At 34.9% G+C, this 22,459-nt stretch overlaps 2 protein-coding genes across 2 annotated transcripts; both read right to left on the reverse strand.

Annotated features, from left to right (window-relative positions):
• Positions 1–1,138: 1,138 nt before the first annotated feature.
• On the reverse strand, positions 1,139–12,694 carry LOC122997375 (ovarian cancer G-protein coupled receptor 1-like). The gene is made up of 5 exons (XM_044373460.1): positions 12,680–12,694; positions 11,221–11,266; positions 8,855–8,932; positions 1,835–2,024; positions 1,139–1,700 (listed from the first exon to the last, which is right to left on the reverse strand). Exons 1-5 carry the CDS (start codon positions 12,692–12,694, stop codon positions 1,214–1,216), a joined length of 816 nt encoding a protein of 271 aa, XP_044229395.1. The 3' UTR covers positions 1,139–1,213.
• Positions 12,695–16,581: 3,887 nt separating this feature from the next.
• LOC122997377 (G-protein coupled receptor 4-like) lies at positions 16,582–18,117 on the reverse strand. Its single transcript, XM_044373463.1, has 3 exons — positions 18,049–18,117; positions 17,250–17,440; positions 16,582–17,115 (listed from the first exon to the last, which is right to left on the reverse strand). Exons 1-3 carry the CDS (start codon positions 18,115–18,117, stop codon positions 16,608–16,610), a joined length of 768 nt encoding a protein of 255 aa, XP_044229398.1. The 3' UTR covers positions 16,582–16,607.
• Between the last annotated feature and the right edge of the window lie 4,342 nt (positions 18,118–22,459).

A 22,459-nucleotide genomic window follows, 5' to 3' on the forward strand; every position in this document is an offset into this window, starting at 1 on the left:
GCGACAGACTCCAGAAAGGTAAGTCGACTCACAGACAACAACAGGGACATTTATTTATTGGTTTCATCCAAAAGAATTTAATGTATGAGAGTAAATAATAGTAACTGTATTGTTTAACTGTACTTTTTAAATTCCAATATCATAAATAGGAGTCACTGAATATAAATGGTAGAACAGCACGTGACATATTACCTGGTTGTGTCTATTTCATCTTCACAACAAGCCATAAAGAGTTCAGATGTCTGAACTCCTCATCTGGTCCGTAAAGGTGAGCTCAGACACCCTGAGAAGTAAACTAATCTTAGATGCTTGTAACCTCGAATCTAGAGACACAGATTACAGTTTTATTTTTGTTGTGGGTTTGTATTTTCTACCTTTTAATGTTTAGAGCTATTTCACTTCTTTTGTGATCTTTATATTTTGGCTTGTTTGACTTTTTTGGTGTTTTGTTGAACAATGTGATTTTAAATTGTAGTTTGTTTTGTTGTTGCTACTGTTGTATGGATCCCAGGAAGACTAGCAGCCACTTTGTGAAAGTTAATGAGGATCCAAATGAAGAATAAATAAGAGATTGATTAGTAAATCAAAAATGTCGCCTTCATACAGTCCAGTGTTGACATTATTATTTTTGCAAATCTTTCCCAAACCAAACTGAACAATTCACCATTTTCTTAAGGTGCTGATTCTCATCATATAATATTAAAAAGCTGGATTCAGCAGTTATTCTTCTCAGTAAAAGACGGTTGATTAAATGAGGGAAATGGCATTTAATGCTGGGATCTCACTTCCAGGTTTTATCAACCCAAGACTGCACTGATGTTTGCAATAAAATGTCTCCTGACACATTCACCATGTAACAACACAAACATTCAGCATAAATGGTTTTGCCAAACTCACATATTTCAGTTTTCAATTAAAAGTTTGAAAGCTGTTGGTTCACAGCCTCAAAGTTTTGCAGAGCTTGTTAAGCTGTCACTCCTGTTTTTCACCTTCTCACTGTCCAGACTGTAAAAATGTAGGGTTGAACTTTCCCATGTACCTCATTTGTACATCACTTAGCTCATATTAGTCTGTTCTGCTTGTGTCGTTTTTTTTTTCATATGAGTCTCGTCCTTCCTTTTTTTTTGGCTACATTTCTCTGTCTGTTTTCTCCCTTTTCTTTCTCCCTCTTTCTCTGCCTGCATGGAGCTGACTGTGTACATGTTGTCGTCTTTCATACTGATGAACCGATGTTATCATCACTGTCCATTCTGCAACAACACAGAGAGGCCAAAAGCTTGTCTATGGCCCCTTTCCTAATGAAAACATACAGAATCAAGTCTGCAAGAGGACTGAACTTAAGAAGCATGACAATCAGCTTGTTGAATTTAGAATTATCTCTGGCTTCTTCTGTCAAGAACATGATGATAGTGGGGAGAAACAGCAGTGTGTAGATGAGCAGCACCAGGACCAACATTCCCACAATTCGTCGTTTTTCATCAGAGGAGACCGAGATGGCTGCAGAAAGCGATTTGAGGGTCCCACCCAGGAAGAATATGAGCAGTGGGAAAGGAATGGTGTTTATGACCCTATTATCAACCCAGAAATGTAAAACAAGGACATAAACAAGAGGAAGGGTCCAGACCACGACACAGACCACAAGAGAGATCTTGATGGTTCTTCTGAAGCGGTACCACAGGGGCCATGCGATGACCAAATACCTGTAACACAAGATACACAGTCTATCATCAGATACAGAATATTCCTGACTTTGAGGAGCTTCAGATTTATATGGTAATACAATGGTCATACACATGGAAGTAGCTAAAAACATACATGATAGACATATAGCTACCTTTCCAGGGCGACACAGACCATGAAGCCAACACTGGTAACCACACCAAAGCAGTAAACATAATAAGAGAAGACTTGATAGATTTTCTGGGATTTTTCAGGTTCTGCCACTAAGACGATCATGTAGCAGAGCTGAATGATGTCAGAGATGAGGAGGTTGATGATGTAGATTGGAGCAACATGGTCATTTTGTACAAGAAAACAATGGTAGAAATAAAAAAACAGGTGGTATTTTTTTTTTTTTTTTTTTTAATTCTGGTGTTTTCATGTAGCATCTCTGCATAAAATATGCAAAATGGCAAGTGGATGAAATTCTTCGTAATGATAAATCATTTTGCTCTGCCCAGCATTTGCAGTCAGAAACATTCATGCATTGGCCAATGTGTCATCAAGTCAATCAATGTTACAAGACTAGACAAAAAGAGTCTACAGCCATGCTAACTGCTCTATGAGGCTGTACTTAGGCACAGGGGTCCATTGAGCTAAATGCTAATATGCTCACAATGACAATGACCATCTTAGTTTAGCGTGTTAGCATGCTAAAGATAGAGCGATAGATATTGATTGTCCTCATGGAGAAGTTTGTTTCCACTGTGTATTATGCCTCTAAAACATACAATAGATAGATGCATTCACACATACACACATTGATTTTATGCAGACAAAAAGACTAATATATATTTTAAGCTTGTGATTATTGGACAATGGAATTTAAAACTGCTTTTTTGTCTTTTATCTGTAACCAGATGGGAGTAGAGTGAAATCTTGATTGCATGGGTTTCCAGGCTCATGTTAAATCTGTTGATTAGCACTAAACACAAAATACAACTGAGGCAGATCACATTACCATTGGTTTAGCTGGTATTTGGTTGTAAACCAAAGTATTGGACTTTTTGACCTGATGATGGCACTAAAGGAAAAGTCAGGGGATCAATTAGGTCAGTAGGCTTCAGCCTCTGGAGACCATGAATGTCTGTACAATATTTCATATATTTCTCGATTGTTTTAATTAAAACCCAAAATAATGAGCTAAAATAATGTTGTACAAATTGTTCTGACAAACCTGATGACAATTTCTTCTCTACAAGTTAATGATGCTGTTAACCTCACCTTAAGAGAAGCTGGAATGAAGCTACACATGTTAACTGCATGTGTTTAGGGTCCAATTACCTTAAATTTTTAGGTCATTACGAGACTTAGTAGCCCCCAAGCAGGATGAAGATTTTTTACAGACAGGATGTATGATAGACACATGACCTAAAATTAATAAATCTTAGTCATAAAGTACTCACCTGGGAATAAAGAGAGTGGATGGCCACTAGAGTCAAAGGAAAGCTGATAATAATGATTACGCATGTCATCACATACATAATATGTGGTTCACCATAATAGAAGATGGCCTCGTTATAATAATAGTAGATGGAGTTATAATCATCATAGTTGGATGTGACATTGGTGTAATCATTGCTTTCCATCTGTGAGGTATTGTTGTAGAAATCTTCTTCTTCTTCAGAGTGAAACCTGTTGTATGAGAGATCAAGTTATGGAAGTTTTTTAATATCTACATAACATTGTTAAGTGACATCACTAAATGTTCACACAAATACAGTGTATATTATAGCCACAAAAAAGGTGTCTTTGTTACATTATCTCCTAATAATATTTCTTCAGGGCTGCAACTAAAAATTATTTTCATCAATGATTAAGCTGCTGATTATTTTCTTGATTAATAGTTTAGTTTATAAAATGTAGTGTTTTACACACTGTGAAGAAATTGTACTCAGAATTTCTTTGAGCCTGCAGGGATGTCTTCAGTTTGCTTTTTTTTCCGATCACCTGAGATCCCACCAGTTGAATAACTCTGTGCTCTCTGATTTTGGACAAGGAGGTTTAGATGTCTGACCAAACCATTTTATGAATCATCTGCATATTTTATATTTTGTTTACATATTGTGCATTCTGACTAAGTTTTGGAGTGAAAATAAATTAGAGGAAACAACTGCAGGCTGGTACATTTATCATGTTTGACAACACTAACATATTGAACATCACTGTAGCATACTGGTTAAGACTCATACCACAAAATTCCAACATTTGTTCTCAGTTTGATTCCAGCAGTTCTTAGCTGCACTCATCAAAATATTTGTATGACACAAATATTTGTAAAATAAACAAACAAACAAAAAAATTAATTAATTTGTGCTTTGCAGAATAAGGTTTTTGTATTCGGGCACTGTGACAGCCTCTACCTAACCTACCTTAAGTGAAATGATGCTGGTGTGGTAATGAATTATTGTTCTTGTATTATATTCTTGTGTCCATAAGGGTATCTTGGAGGATGATGGTGTGGCAGCTAGCTGAATTCGGAGCACCTGAGCCTGATGCTGCCATAGGATAAAATGCCAACACCCAGCATTGTTCGAGCTCTCTCTCTCACATTGATGCATTCCAGCCAGCAGCCGCAGGTTTTTCTTTTTTTGTTTGATTCTTGTTTTGTTTTTACTCCACAACACCTTACACTTCAGTGTTCATACATTCACACCTACATTACTGATGTTACTGACTGACACACTCCATATTTGCAGTTATTTCTTCAGTTGTTTACTTTATTATAATAAATATCTTTAATTTACTACACTCCATTGTGTCCGTTCCCACATTTGTCATGGCCTAGGAGCTGGGTTATGACAGGCACAAACCTAACTTTGCTTGCTTTTGTGTACGGTATTGTAAAGTGTTGGTTGGAATTGGAAGAAACAACTGCAGACTGATACATCTCCATTTCTAACAACAAAAGCATAGACTTCTTCAATATAAATGTTATAACCAATCTTAGACCCAGTTTGTCCATCTCATTTATTAGTATTACATTCAAGTCACAGCCTGGTGACAATAAACAAAGAGAAGAAGGCGGAGAACAACTGACATCAACAGGAATATTCTTTCTGTCTCAGATCTATTCTTATTACCCTCAGATCTATTCTTATTATGGACAATCTAATAGAAATATTTGTATTACTCAATAAATATCATTTAGCCTCCATTCTGCATTGTCCTATTTTCTGTGTAAACCTTGATAACAAGTATGAACAGTTCTCAGTGTTTTACCCCTCTACACATGAATACACTCATTAAACATCTACATATAGGCATATAAGCCTACTGTATATACCTATAATTAATCAAAGATGACTAAAACAACATGTAGGATGCACATAATGTAGCCTACTGCTTGCAATACACAGGAAGACAGGGCTGTGAAAAGGCAAAAGCAATACTCTTCCTAAAATCACCAGTGGTGGGAGAAGTACTGAAGTAAAAGTAAAAATACTACAATGAAAAAAATACTCCCTTAAAAGTAAAAGTCCTGCATTCAAAATCTTACTTAAGTAAAAGTACATAAGTATTGGAAGCAAGCTGTAGAAAGCATCAAAGTAAAAGTACTCATTATGCAAACTGTACTCATTCAGATGAATATGTATCATAAATATATAGTGTATATTTATGAGCACATATAAAAAATATAATATATATTTATATATAATATATATTTATAAGCATAGCTTGAGAGAGAGACATGAGAGACAGCTTGTATGTAAGCTGCATTTTAAAGCTGTCTTTCTCTCTGTCCCAAAGTGGCTCAGTGAATGTGACAAGACAAGAGAAAAATAACAAACATACTGAATGTAAATGGAAAAACTAAAGTTAGCTAACAAACAGTTGGGTGTGAAACAACATCAGCAATGAAAGAGATACGTGGAGGTGTCAAACTGGGTTATATTTAAAAGTAATGTTTTTCGAAATGAAAGAAGCGATGCATTAATACAGTACATCACAGTAAAGTCAGAGTGAGGAGGTTGGGGTGGACGGATGGGACCTAGGTTCTCATACTGAGTCCGTGTGGTTATGTTTAAGTATCAAAAGCAGTTCACAATTTTTTAAGTGTGTCTTAAAACATCAGTCAGGTGTCCATATGAAGAGTCAAAGAGGTTTTCCTCGCTGTAATCATTTATCCTATTCATACTGGCTATTGAAAGACCCCCTTCAAATGTGCTTTCAATGTAAGTGATGGAGGCCAAAATCCACAGTGTGTCCACACATTTATTTTGAGCAAAAAGATGCATTGTGCTTACAAAATGCACTCACATATGACTTACCTACTGAAGTAATATCACACTTTTTCTGTTTTGTCTTATAATTTGTTCCAAATTTCACCACCCTCTCTGTAAAATGTTCTAAAAATTAACCGTTAAATACCTGCAAATCACTCTGAAAATATCCAGAAATTTGTATGAAATTAAAGAACCTATAAAGTAAAGCATTACCATTAGTCCCTATGTTCCACTTTTAGTTGGCATCACAGTGATGAATCACATCACTTATCAACAGGGTTCAAAGTTTGAAACAGAAACAGATACTAAAGTATGTGGATTCAGATCAAGATGATAATCACAAAAATAGGTCACTTATCAAATTGATACCATCAGTGTATCTGTGTAAATAAGTGTAAATAGTGTAAATAATCAAGTGATATGTATTTATATGATACCTTCCTCTTGTGAGTGTCACAATGTTAGAAATAGGCAACAACAGCAGAACAACTGGTGAATCTGTTTACAACATCTAAACAAACATTGTTTCACTAAAGAAGTTAGTCAGTAACTCTGAGAAAATTAGCACTGAGCTAAAAGAGATCCAAATAAACAAACAAATAATATGTCATGAGCAACTGAGATATGAGCCCGTATTAATCAAACTACTCAGAATGACTCCCAGGAATTGTGCTGTAAAATACCTCTACCTCAGATTCAAACCTGAGACTCATTTATGAAGTGTCCTACTATTACTGTCAGTAAGGAGGGGGACTCTTAGGGGAAAGTGTGACGTTGTTGTTTTACGACACTCAGAGCCACAAAGTATAAATATGATGGCATGTTGTAGTTTTCTTACATAGATATATAGACTTACCATTCAGCCTGTATAGACTGCAAACAAAGATACTCACATGGATTAAAATCATAACTGTAGTAAATTAGTACATTGAAATAGTATAGGTGTGAGGAGTCAATTGATATCAGTAATATTGTTTATATTTGTTATCGGGGGATTCCCTACTGTTAAATCAGAGACACCCCCAATTTATTTCCTTTTGTAGTTTAGTTTAGTTTAACAGGTTAATTTGCAGAACTTAATTCATCTAATGAGTTAAATTTCAACTGCATAAAAGTTTGTGTCTGCAGGCAATGTAGATAATTCAAAATGTCTTTCCAGGATACAGTGTTTGTGAGTTTGTATTTTATTCAGTATTGTTTATAGATGTGCTGTCTAGCTTCTGCCACTAGGTGATGCTGTTGAGTCATAAAAAGCGAGTTGCAAAGGAAGAAAACTCGTTTTTAGCAGCAGAGAAAGTGTACTGCCAGACTGTGAGAGTGAACATATACTGCTTTGTTTTCGTTGTTAAGAGCAAAAATAGAGACATTGCTAGTTGCGTGACAGTCCTGCATCTGCCTGAGTCCTTGGCTGCAACAGAGGCCTAATAATTGGGCCTAATTTGACTCATCTGTGAAATCAGCCTCATTCAACCACATCATCTTGCAATTCCTGTAATATTGCGGCATCTTGCAGGTATTGCATAGGCTCATATGGTCACTGCAGTATAGCATCTTCGCTTTCACTGTACAGTTCCCATTTAACTACACCTCCTGTTAACATAGTCCCCTACATGAGGAGGGAAACAGTATTATTTCTGTAATGTCACAGAGTTTTGGGAAATGCACTGTGTGAATAGCCTCTCTAGCATAAATAAATAATAAGATTGTAGACCTCACAGAAATATTTGACTTGTTGTAATGAAGTTAAGTTTCATTATCCAGCCAAGGGGACATGATTGTGTTCATGTTTTACTCTGCTCTCACATTCACAATATCTGTATAGCGTAATCAAAGTTTCAGTACGTTTATTCACATCAAGCTTTCATAAAACATATATGTCCCCTGAAACTCCTAACAGGTTGGGACACCTCTGTAGCTCTGCTAAAGATTGATTTGAAGTGATTTTGTAAATTAAGAAAGTTGATAAAATACTATTAATCCACTCTATCTTTCACTCACACCCCATAGACGCGCACACACACACACATACACACATACACACGTGTCTGCTGTCCCCCAGATATACATGGATGCACTGCATTTCTCACACACAGACACACACAGACACACACACACAAATGTTGACCTACATGTCTTTCTGGGACATTACGTAGAGTTACATTCAGTTCCTGGAGACTTACCCTAACCCTAACCATAACCTTAACCTTAACTCAGCTATTGTCCCCAATTGGACAAGCCGTCCCAAATTAACTGGTTTTTAATCTGAATTTTGTCCCCAAAAGTAGCATATGACAGATACACACACACACAAACGCACACACAGACACAGATACACATCTCCTGTTCTCCAGCTGTATAGCAGTATATATCTCATGCTTTATTTTTCACCTGTAAGAAAATATAAACAAGTTATTTTGGGAATTATTTTGTTTATCAGATCATCTCATGGTCTTATTTGCCTATTCTGTTCATCATAAGCGATAAAATAGATACGTTGTGCCTATTTTAAACTAAAAATGATTTGTACATTGTAAGTTAAAGGTGGTCTAAGGTACATAAAATATCAAAGTAAGTATATATATATTATGGTTATTGATGAATAATAAGTCACTCAGCAGATACAACATTTTACTGGATGATAATTAGTGTTTTTTTCAGGGCTTGTTAATGAATTCAAACATGGGTCAAATTTGACCTGTGGACACTAAATTAGGAAGGTTAAAGACTTAATGTAATGATGTTAATTCAGTCAGAATAAACAGCTTATTATTGAATGTTAATGTCAGGAGTGTCATTTTTTCAGCTTCAGATGTATCATTTAATTTGTTATAAATGTATTAGTTAAATTAGTTAAATTCCTCTCAGGGCTATTGTATCTCTACATACTGGAAAACTTGATAATTCTTTATGTACCAGTGAATACAGTGTGTAGATAGCCAGTAAGGTCAGTGGAAAACCTATCGAGATCACAGTCCATGTAATCACGTGTAATGTTGGAAAATCATTTTATAGAAAGACAAACTCTTCAAACACGTAGTCATACAGGGTGTCATTGTAGTCAAAGATGTAGTCGCTGTAGAACGGTGCCGTTCTTCACAGTGCAACCTGTTGTTTGTAATAACAAAAGGCAGCAGGTTTGTTAGCATCTACTAATCTCTGTTCCTATTAAAACCATTATTTCCACCATTACAATGTTCCCCAAAGTTTCACACAAACATGCTGACAATGCACAAAATGAGACTGGAAAAAACATGGAGGCATGGAGAGGAACGCAAAACCTGATCATGAAAACTCAACTCACAAATAAAAGTACTGTGAACACATAATGAAAAGCAGCAGGAGTACTACTACTGCTATCATTACTACTACTACTACAAATAATAATAAGAATTAAAGTAGGGAAATACAGCAGGACTAACAGGAAAATATAAACATGTTCAAGAAGTTCCTGCTTAAAATTGTATTCATGCTAAATAGTAAAATATCACAAAACTTCCTGGTTACGTGCTGCTGTTCCACCACTATGATGTGTTAAATGTATCAGGGACCGCAGATTGTTATCTGCTTCTTAAAAGCCCCTGTACAGCAGTTTCAAGGAAACTTATTGCACATCTGACCTCTTCCCCTTTTTTTGCTTACTTCAAATACTTCAAGTACTTGAACATGTGGGGGTAATACAAAAAAATGATAATTAATAAAACAAAATAATGAAATTAGAAGTGTTACTGTCTGACAATTTTGTGAAAGCTGTCTGGTTACTACATTATTCAATAATTCTAATATAATGTTCAAATTCCTTGAAAAAAGAAAAAAGAAAACAGTTTTATCTTAGAAAGTTTGTAACCGTCTATGTGAAACGTGGCTCCAAAGAACATATTTGGGTAATACAGAGAATAATTCTTTCCAATGTGTTCAATAATAAATAATTAAGTCAATAACAGTTTCTTGTGTGATAGTGAAAACCTGCTGGGTGATGGTAGGAAGAAGTGACATTTGATATTTCTTATGTTGTTGTTTTTATATCCTGTTTAGGTTGTAAACAGTATGAAATGTTTTAATTTTAATTTTTTTAATTTGACAAATGACTTTTTGTATGTAATTTATTATAATTTATATTTCTTATGATATCAGTTGTTAAAAATGTGAGCTACAGCTAATATGTATAAATGTAAACATCAACATAATAAAATAATTGAAAAAAACACCATCAACTACTCTATAGGTTCATTTTCATCATATCATCTTCTCCTGTCTTAAGTTATGTTGCTTAAGTACTTTTATGACAGATTTTACACACTAAACATCACTGTGGCAAAATTGTACCCAGTTTTGTTCAATATCGCTCCAATACAACATTATGTTAACTTTACTCAGTAGCGATAGTGTCACACACAACAAGCTGAAACTGCTAAAAACTGTTATAAATGTTTTGGTTCTGATACAAAATGACATTCAAGATACACAGGTTATTAATAATAATTAACAAACCCTGACATATAAGTTTAAAAAGAGTAGAGTAGAATGTGATCTGATACATTCACCATGTCTTACTAACACTATCCATATATTACTATTTAGAATAAATGTTATAAGTTTCATAAAGGACTGATAAACACAGATGCTGTTCATCATAACTTATGGGTGACATAGCATCTCTATACTGTTGCTAGTAGGAAACCTTTCATCAATAAACATATTATCACATCACAACCAACTCTTTTTAATAGCCTTAGTTGTTACCAAAGAGGCTGTTGAAGACATAACAGAAAGAACAACTTTTAATAAAAACCTCAGACAGTATTTTCTAGATATATGGACTCATGTCAGGACATTGCTGTTAACTTATTTTTCTCTTAATGATGCACATTTGCTGCCAGTTAATCTAAATCTTATTCTGAACAGAAAACAAGTTGTACTTCATATGACACGCATTTCCTGTTACAAACATGTGGCTGATATTTGGTTTCATCATGTATATATCTGTAAAAGCTGTTGGTTAACACCCTCAAAGTTTTGCAGAGCTTGTGAAGCTGTCACTCAGTCACTGCAGCAGTTTCCTGTTTTTCACCTTCTCACTGTACAGACTGTGAAAAGCATGTAGGGGTGAACTTTTCCATGTACCTCATTTGTACCTCACTTTGGATAAAAGTGTTTCCCACATGAATAAATGCAAATCTGAACATAAACTGCAAGAGATATTCAAACAAAACTGGTACAGATACAAGTCTTATCTCATCCACTTGGACCTACTGAGCAATATTTTATACTGTGTAATATTGCACAGGCTGGTCATAGGATAACTCACTCCATAAGCTTTTAACCTATACATCTAATCAGTTATATGAAGGTATCCTTCAGGCTGGATGGAAATATGTCATATAGCTCATATTAGTCTGTTCTGCTTGTGGCTTTTTAGTTGTTGTTGTTTTTTTTTTTTCATATGAGCAGACAATCAGGACTGTTTGTTGCTGTAAATGAGTTTTTATCCTCCAGGTTAGCCAAAACCTTTTCAGTTCCGTCATTGCAATGCACATAAAGTGTGCAGAGTTGATGCAATTCAGTCACAGTAATGCCTAAAAAGTCAGAGAGAAAACCTTCAAATACAAGATTTCAGTTCCAAAGGTATCTGTGGACTAACCAAACAGGTATTTTGGGCTGGGGAGAGCAAAATGACAGATGTGTGCTCTGAATGGAGTTGAAATGACTCAATACTTGTTTTTTTTAACTGTTCTTTAATCACATATGATTAAATAAATTACAACTACTATAATTTATCATCTTTTTTTGTATACTAAACAACATATCAAGTAGTAACCTTAAGCTCTTAGCAATCACACGTTATCTTCTGAAAATGCATATTTTTCCTTATAAGGTGTTGTAAAGTGTTTGTTGGATCTCTGCTGTTGCAGTGTCAGCTGATTAGTGCAACAATTGAACATGATTAAGTTATTTGAAAGAAAAAAAAAAAAAAAGCAAAATGCCTCCATGGTATTACACAACAGTAGAGTTGGGCTATATGATGATATATACAAGAAACAACCAGCAGAGATTTTGTTTATTTATCAGGTTTAATTCACAGAGTTAGTCAAAAGTAAACATTTTTTCCTAGAAACATATTTTTATTGAATTTTCATGAAATTTACAATTTCTTATAAGAGTATTGTGATATAAGATTTTTATCAATATTGCCAAGCCATGGCATGCCAACCACAAACCCCCCCTAAAATATAACTTATATTAAATAAAAAAAGTAAATCATATGTGACTCAAGCCCCCCCCCCACAGCCAAGGGGACATGACTGTGTTCATGTTTTACTCAGTTCTCACATTCACAATATCTGTATAGCGTAATCAAAGTTTCAGTATGTTTATTCACATCAAGCTTTCATAAAACATATATGTCCTCTGAAACTCCTAACAGGTTGGGACACCTCTGTAGCTCTGCTAAAGATTGATTTGAAGTGATTTTGTAAATTAAGAAAGTTGATAAAATACTATTAATCCACTCTATCTTTCACTCACACCCCATAGACGCACACACACACACACACACACACACACACACACACGTTTCTGCTGTCCCCCAGATATACATGGATATATCTGTATAGCAGTTTATAGGCTGCGGCTTTCTTGCACTGCATTTCTCACACACAGACACACACACACAAATGTTGACCTACATGACTTTCTGGGACATTACGTAGAGTTACATTCAGTTCCTGGAGACTTACCCTAACTCTAACCATAACCTTAACCTTAACACAGCTGTTGTCCCCAGTTGGACTAGCCGTCCCAAATTAACTGGTCTTTAATCTGAATTTTGTCCTCAAAAGTAGCCTATGACAGACACACACACACACAAACACACACACAGACACAGATACACATCTCCTGTTCTCCAGCTGTATAGCAGTATATATCTCATGCTTTATTTTTCACCTGTAAGAAAATATAAACAAGTTATTTTGGGAATTATTTTGTTTATCAGATCATCTCATGGTCTTATTTTCCTGTTCTGTTCATCATAAGCAATAAAATAGATAAATTGTGCCTATTTTAAACTAAAAATGATTTGTACATTGTAAGTTAAAGGTGGTCTAAGGTACATAAAATATCAAAGTAAGTATATATATATTATGGTTATTGATGAATAATAAGTCACTTAGCAGATACAACATTTTACTGGATGATAATTAGTGTTTTTTTCAGGGCTTGTTAATGAATTCAAACACGGGTCAAATTTGACCTGCGGACACTAAATTAGGAAGGTTAAAGACTTAATGTAATGATGTTAATTCAGTCAGAATAAACAGCTTATTATTGAATGTTAATGTCAGGAGTGTCATTTTTTTCAGCTTCAGATGTATCATTTAATTTGTTATAAATGTATTAGTTAAATTAGTTAAATTCCTCTCAGGACTATTGTATCTCTACATACTGGAAAACTTGATAATTCTTTACGTACCAGTGAATACAGTGCGTAGATAGCCAGTAAGGTCAGTGGAAAACCTATCGAGATCACAGTCCATGTAATCACATGTAAGAATGTTGGAAAATAATTTTATAGAAAGACAAACTCTTCAAACACGTAGTCATACAGGGTGTCATTGTAGTCAAAGATGTACTCGCTGTAGAACGGTGCAACCTGTTGTTTGTGATAACAAAAGGCAGCAGGTTTGTTAGCATCTACTAATCTTTACTCCTGCAAAAAATATTATTTCCACTATTACAATGTTCCCCAAAGTTTCACACAAACATGCCGACAATGCACAAAATGGAACTGGAGAAAACATGGAGGCATGGAGAGGAACGCAAAACCTGATCATGAAAACTCAGCTCACAAATAAAAGTACTGTGAACACAGAATGAAAAGCCGCAAGAGTACTACTACTGCTATCATAACTACTACTACTACAAATAATAATAATAATTAAAGTAGGGAAATACAGCGGGACTAACAGGAAAATATAAACATGTTCAAGAAGTTCCTGCTTAAAATTGTATTTATGCTAAATAGTAAAATATCACAAAGCTTCCTGGTTACGTGCTGCTGTTTCACCACTATGATGTGTTAAATGTATCAGGGACCGCAGATTGTTATCTGCTTCTTAAAAGCCCCTGTACAGCAGTTTCAAGGGAACTTATTGCACATCTGACCTCTTCCCCTTTTTTTGCTTACTTCAAATACTTCAAGTACTTGAACATGTGGGGCTAATACAAAAAAATGATAATTAATAAAACAAAATAATGAAATTAGAAGTGTTACTGTCTGACAATTTTGTGAAAGCTGTCTGGTTACTACATTATTCAATAATTCTAATATAATGTTCAAATTCCTTGAAAAAAGAAAAAAGAAAACAGTTTTATCTTAGAAAGTTTGTAACCGTCTATATGAAACGTGGCTCCAAAGAACATATTTGGGTAATACAGAGAATAATTCTTTCCAATGTGGTCAATAATAAATAATTAAGTCAATAATAGTTTCTTGTGTGATAGTGAAAACCTGCTGGGTGATGGTAGGAAGAAGTGACATTTGATATTTCTTATGTTGTTGTTTTTATATCCTGTTTAGGTTGTAAACAGTATGAAATGTTTTAATTTTATTTTTTTTAATTTGACAAATGACTTTTTGTATGTAATTTATTATAATTTATATTTCTTATGATATCAGTTGTTAAAAATGTGAGCTACAGCTAATATGTATAAACATCAACATCAACATAATAAAATAATTGAAAAAAACACCATCAGCTACTCTATAGGTTCATGTTCATCATATCATCTTCTCCTGTCTTAAGTTATGTTGCTTAAGTACTTTTATGACAGATTTTACACACTAAACATCGCTGTGGCAAAATTGTACCCAGTTTTGTTCAATATCGCTCCAATACAACATTATGTTAACTTTACTCAGTAGCGATAGTGTCACACACAACAAGCTGAAACTGCTAAAAACTGTTATAAATGTTTTGGTTCTGATACAAAATGACATTCAAGATACACAGGTTATTAATAATAATTAACAAACCCTGACATATAAGTTTAAAAAGAGTAGAGTAGAATGTGATCTGATACATTCACCATGTCTTACTAACACTATCCATATATTACTATTTAGAATAAATGTTATAAGTTTCATAAAGGACTGATAAACACAGATGCTGTTCATCATAACTTATGGGTGACATAGCATCTCTATACTGTTACTAGTAGGAAACCTTTCATCAATAAACATATTATCACATCACAACCAACTCTTTTTAATAGCCTTAGCTGTTACCAAAGAGGCTGTTGAAGACATAACAGAAAGAACAACTTTTAATAAAAACCTCAGACAGTATTTTCTAGATATATGGACTCATGTCACTGACATGTCGGGACATTGCTGTTAACTTATTTTTCTCTTAATGATGCACATTTGCTGCCAGTTAATCTAAATCTTATTCTGAACAGAAAACAAGTTGTACTTCATATGACACGCATTTCCTGTTACAAACATGTGGCTGATATTTGGTTTCATCATGTATATATCTGTAAAAGCTGTTGGTTAACACCCTCAAAGTTTTGCAGAGCTTGTGAAGCTGTCACTCAGTCACTGCAGCAGTTTCCTGTTTTTCACCTTCTCACTGTACAGACTGTGAAAAGCATGTAGGGGTGAACTTTTCCATGTACCTCATTTGTACCTCACTTTGGATAAAAGTGTCTCCCACATGAATAAATGCAAATCTGAACATAAACTGCAAGAGATATTCAAACAAAACTGGTACAGATACAAGTCTTATCTCATCCACTTGGACCTACTGAGCAATATTTTATACTGTGTAATATTGCACAGGCTGGTCATAGGACAACTCACTCCATAAGCTTTTAACCTATACATCTAATCAGTTATATGACGGTATCCTTCAGGCTGGATGGAAATATGTCATGTAGCTCATATTAGTCTGTTCTGCTTGTGGCTTTTTAGTTGTTGTTGGGTTTTTTTTTCATATGAGCAGAGAATCAGGACTGTTTGTTGCTGTAAATGAGTTTTTATCCTCCAGGTTAGCCAAAACCTTTTCAGTTCCGTCATTGCAATGCACATAAAGGGGACATAACATGAACTTTGCAGGTCTATATTTTTATTCTGGGCTTCTAATGGAATATTTTCGCATGACTTACATTTCAAAAAATAACTGATTAAAAAACTTATTTATCTTGTACTGGCCCTTTATGCAGCCCCTCAGTTCAGCCTCTGTGTGAAACAGGCCATTTTAGCTCCTGTCTCCCACTGAGCCCACTCTGTTCTGATTGGCCAGCTCCAGGAAGCTGCCCCTTGGCAGATTTAAATTATGAATATAAATGACAGAAAAACACAAAAAGCATGTTATGTCCGCTTCAAAGGATAATAATGATAGATATCAACTTCCAGCTAAAAAACAAATAAAAACTTGTTCCCACTAACCACTTCTCTCACAACATAATCAAAACAATGATTTTTTTTATCTACTTCTGATGGTCTTTGTTGTCATAGCAAACACTTTATTTATTTCTTGTTTGCTAGTTTAAGTGCATTTTAGTTAACATTCAGACACATTACAGTTAACATCTGTTTTCTCCCTTTTCTTTCTCCCTCTTTCTCTGCCTGCATGGAGCTGACTGTGTACATGTTGTTGTCTTTCATGCTGATGATCTGCTGTTATCATCACTGTCCATTCTGCAACAACACAGAGAGGCCAAAAGCTTGTCTATGACCCCTTTCCTCATGAAAACATACAGAATCAAGTCTGCAAGAGGACTGGACCTAAGAAGCATGAAACTAAGGTTGGTGAAGGTATAATTATATCTGGCTTCTTCTACCAGAAACCAGATGATGTTGGGTAGAAACAGCAGTGTGTAGATGAGCAGCACCAGGACCAACATTCCCACAATTCGTCGTTTTTCATCAGAGGAGACCGAGGTGGCAGCAGACAGCGATTTGAGGGTCCCACCCAGGAAGAATATGAGCAATGGGAAAGGAACGATGAGGAAGATGGAGAAAATGGTGATTTTGATCCTATAATCACGAGGAGAATATAAAACAAGGACATGAACAAGAGGAAGGATCCAGATCACGACACAGACTACAAGAGAGTTCTTGATAGTTCTACTGAAGCGGTACCACAGTGGCCATGCGATGACCAAATACCTGAAACACAAGATACACAGTCTATCATCAGATACAGAATATTCCTGACTTTGAGGAGCTTCAGATTTATATGGTAATATAATGGTCATACACATGGAAGTAGCTAAAAACATACAGGATAGACAGATAGCTACCTTTCCAGGGCGACACAGACCATGAAGCCAACACTGGCCAGCACGCTATAGTAGTAAATATTTATATAATAGATTTTATAGATCTTCCAGTTCATAGGTTTTGCCACTTCAACGATCATGCAGCAGAGCTGAATGATGTCAGAGATGAGGAGGTTGATGATGTAGATTGGAGCAACATTGTTATTTTGCACCTGCAAGAAGACAATGGTAGAAATAAACAAAGCAGCTGGAAACATTGTTTCTTGTTCAATTTTCTGGTGTTTTCGTTTAGAAATTGCAAAAATACAAGTTTCATTCATGCATTGGCCAATGTCTCTATGGGAGGGTCCAGGCTCATGTAAAATCTATTTATTAACACTGAACACAAAATACAGCTGAGGCAGATCACATTACCATTAGTTTAGCTGGTATTTGGTTATAAACCAAAGTATTGGACTTTTTGACCTGATGATGGCACTAAAGGAAAAGTCAGGGGATCAACCAAATGAATGTCTGTACAAATTTTGTTTTAATGAAAACCCAAAATGATGAGCTCAAATAATGCTGTACAAATTGTTCTGATAAACCTGACGGCAATTTCTTCTCTACAAGTTAATGATGCTGTTAACCTCACCTCAAGAAAAGGTTGGAATGGAGCTACACATGTTAACTGCATGTGTTTAGGGTCCAATTAGCTTAAAATTTTAGGTCATTACAAGACTTCCTTCCAGCCCCCAAGCAGGATGAAGATTCTTCACAGACAGACTGTATGACAGACACATGACCTAAAATTAATAAATCTTAGTCATAAAGTACTCACCTGGGAATAAAGAGAGTAGATGGCCACTAGAGACAAAGGAAGGCCGATACTAATGATTACGCATATCATCACATACATAATATGTGGTCTACCATAATAGGAGTTGTCAGTGGAATTATTGTGGGATGTGACATTGCTGTAATCATTGCTTTCCATCTGTGAGGTGTTGTTGTAGAAATCTTCTTCTTCTTCAGAGTGAAACCTGTTGTATGAGAGATCAAGTTATGGAAGTTTTTTAATATCTACATAACATTGTTAAGTGACATCACTAAATGTTCACACAAATACAGTGTATATTATAGCCACAAAAAAGGTGTCTTTGTTACATTATCTCCTAATAATATTTCTTCAGGGCTGCAACTAAAAATTATTTTCATGACTGATTAGGCTTTACACAAGTTAAAGCTACTGAACAGTATAATATTCAATTAGTCAATGACACCAAACATATAAAATTGATCTGTACTAACTAACAGGCTGTAGGAGGAAAATCGCTTGTTCTTTAACACTCCTACAAGGCTAATCTGGCCATTGTTACAGTAAACTGGCAACTCTGTGTGTTTTAATTTTTAATCAGTTGGTAAATGCACAAAAAATATTTTCGATCTATAATCACTTTGGTAATTAAAAGAATAGCAGCATTACCTTTTTGAAATGTTCTAAATTTCAACCGAATTCACACTGGAAACCTGACTTGGTGTTGTGAAGCTGTTAACTGTAGAATAATCAACCTTTCTTGTTGAATTATTAATCATTTTTTATAATTTAGTATTAGTTTTGATGTCAGTATTACATTCATGTGATTTTTTAAAATCTTATCCCATTCATTGTGTTTACATAAAAAAGTTTTTTTTTTTCTTTCCAGAACATTTACACACATCCATGTGTTACTCCAGTATGTTTCATTGAAATTACCTCTCCATGACTGTAATAAGAGAAGTAAGATAATGGATGAAACATTCAGTCTGAGAATTGAAAAGAAAGATTTGTACTTATTAAGATTATTCAATTCAAAGATACAGTAAGTCTTCACTTTGTGGAAAACAAATACAGTAATAATGTGTATAAAGATTATTGCTTTGCGTCCTCTGTTTCTCTACATTTCTTCTTTGTGTCCGAGTCTCAGAGCTTTGCAGAACGTGTTATTAAGTGTGACTTCCTGTGTGACTAAACCACAGTGGAAATGAGAGCTTGTTTGAGAAGAACTAGTGGTAAGTACGTGACAATACGTGCATGGTGGAATTATAATGTGCATTTATTGTCACATATTCAGTTTTCAGAGTGAGACACCACAGCTTCTCTCCACCAACCACAAAACCAATAAACAGTTCTGAAGTCCATGTCTAAAATATAATGGAAGGGTAACTAGAGTTACATTTTCTTCTATTATTTTGGTCTGTTTTGTCTTATGTTTTGAAGTTCTTTATTTTAGGAATTTCATATCAAAAAAGCTTCAAATGTGGAGGGTACACAAAGGTCTGACTCAGGCTATTAAACCTTCATTTTAGCCTAAGTTAAATTTAACAATGCATTTTTTTCCCCAAAACAGAGTATTTGGCTCCCATCACTTACATTTAAGTCTGACAGTATTTCAGGGCAAGTATGAACAGGAGGAACAATTACAGAGAACAATAACTGTTTCAATGTACATACAGGCTTATAGGTTTCTGCTAAGAACTACTGTCACACCAGCTGTTTGATGTGATGAAATTGCACCATTTTAACATAATTTTGAGTTTCCCCAAAGTGAAATCTGACAACGGGAAAAATAAGGGTGATCTCCAAAGTTGGACATGTGAGATTTTCACTCATCAGCAACTATAAGAGTCATTGCTGTAAAATCTGTAACAGTAAAGGCCAAATCTTCACTTTGAGCAGCTACAACCTTTAAATACTGCTTACATATTAACACATCAACAATTTCACGCGACTATTATTTAGAAGAACTTTTGACATTTAAATTAACTTTAACAGTCCTCTCTCCATGGTTTAAAAATTATTATTAACAAATGCAGTGAAATATTGAATTAAGGTATATGTTTTATTGTTTCATATACATACTAAAATAGCATTTTTTCCACTGCTGTTGAAGTATGAAGTTATATTCAGTAAGTATCACTCTTATCTTTAAGTTTCACTTCTGAAGGGATGTAGTTTTGACTTTTAAAGTCAGAGGAGTTCATCATTTCCTATAAAAGGTTTGTATAAATATACAATCACACTTTCAAATGTATGGAAAATCCAACATTTTTAAATCCAATTTTAATAGACTATAATGATATAATGCCTTATAAACAACATATAAAATTGCAGCAAAGTGGATAGCATGCATGGTTCATTGGAAAAAACTATGAAAGCTGAGCTCAAGACATCAGTTAAAGAATTAAGGGAAAGTATTGATCTGGAAATTGGTGTCTTAAAATCGCAGCTGGATTCGCTTTAAGAAAGAATACGGACAACTAGCCCCAAACTCGCTAATAAATCCGATCCTGACGTGTCAATTGTGGTGAAGGATGCAGATAAAGCAAAACCGAAAAAGGCATCCGGACTTGAAGGTATCCCAAATGAAGCTTTGAAATCTCCACGTCTCTTAGAGATCCTCTTTTATATTTTCAAGACATGCTTTGAACATGGTATAATCCCGAAAGTATCGTACAAGTCCATTATTAAGCCTGTTCCAATGTCATTGAAAAATGACCCCAGGATATCCCTTAATTATAGGGACATTAGCCTCCTTAGTACAGTTTACAAAATGTATTCTAATTTACTGAACAACAGGCTCACACAACATTTAGAAATGGGACAGTATCTTGTCGATGAGCAGAATGGATTTAGAAAGAAACCAGCCTGTAATTAGAAGGTCGGTACTATTTAATGATGTTTTCTTCTTTTTATAATAAATATGTTGTATTGGCTTGTTGGAATTCATGGTGTCTTGTAGGCCCATGCAGGCTGGGCATACAGTTGTATGCATGACACAATAATAAAAATTTCATTAATTTCATTCATTCATTCATATAAAATTGATCTGTACTAATTGCAGACTATTCGGGCCATAGTAAAAGTAAACTGGCAACTCTGTGTATTTTCATTTTTAATCAGTTGGTAAGTGCACAAAAAATATTTTTGGTCTATAATCTCTTTGGTAATTAAAAAAATACCAGCATTACATTTTAAGATGTTGTAAATTTCAACTGAATTCACACCAGATACCTTACTTCTCACTTAGTGTTGTAAAGTGCAGCCCCACAGAGCTGCTTAACTGTAGACTCAGAATTTGAATTTGTATCTGTATTCGAATAAAAGTGGAAAGAGACTTAAAAATCCTGTTTTTGTTTCTATTACGCTTTTAATTTTAGAAAATTAAAGTGTTACAATAAGTCTTCATGAATAAACTAACTTACGAAGGAGGTCCTCACACCGGGTCTTGAGCTGGAATCTCCCAGGTCATAGACGACTGCGCTGACTACTGAGCTAAAGCTTTACTCATCATCTTAGTGCAGACAGACCACTACCTATTTATACACCCATAACACAGAAACAGCACAGGATGTAACATGTAGGGAGGAGCTTGTACTTATTAAGACTATACAAATCAAACATACAGCAAGCCCTCACGTTGTGGAAAATTACAGGGTGAAGGAATCTTCAAACAAATACATTAATAATATCTATAAAAATGATTGCTTTGCTTCTTCTGTTTCTCTATAGATTTCCTCTTTGTGCCTGAGTTTCTCAGAGCTTTGCAGGGTGTGTTGTGAAATGTGACTTCCTCTCACTAAACCAAAGAGGAAATTAAAGCTTGTTTCAGAAGAATGAGTCCTGCGCGGATTACTGGTAAAAAGGTCACATATTCAGTTTTCAGAGTGAGGCAACACAGCTTCTCTCCACCAACCACAAAATTAATATACAGTTCTGAAAGTCCATGTCTAAAACATAATGGAAGGGTAACTTGTGTTGTATACATTTTCTTCTATTATTTTGGGTCTGTTTTGTCTTGTGTTTTGAAGTTCTTTATTTTAGCAATTTCATATTGAAAAAGCTGCAAATGTGAAGGGTACTCGCTTGATTTTATCTAACTTAGGCTATTGAACCTTCATTTTAGTAAGTCATTTAAGCAAGTTTAGTAAGTTGAATTTAACAATTGATTTTTCTCAAAAAAAGGACTGAGTATTTGACTCCCATCAATTACATTTAAGTCTGACAGTATTTCAGGCCAAGTGTGAACAGGAGGAACAATTATAGAGACCTATAACTATTTCAATGTACATATGGGCGTGAGTTTTCTGTTAAGAACTACTGTCACACCAGCTGTTGATGATGTAATAAAATTGCACCATTTCAACTATGAATTTTGAGTTCCCCCAAAAGTGAAATGTGACAATGGAAAAAATAAGGGTGATATCCAAAG

Source organism: Thunnus albacares, chromosome 14 (genome assembly GCF_914725855.1).
Source record: "Thunnus albacares chromosome 14, fThuAlb1.1, whole genome shotgun sequence".
NCBI classification, from domain to species: Eukaryota; Metazoa; Chordata; class Actinopteri; order Scombriformes; family Scombridae; genus Thunnus; species Thunnus albacares.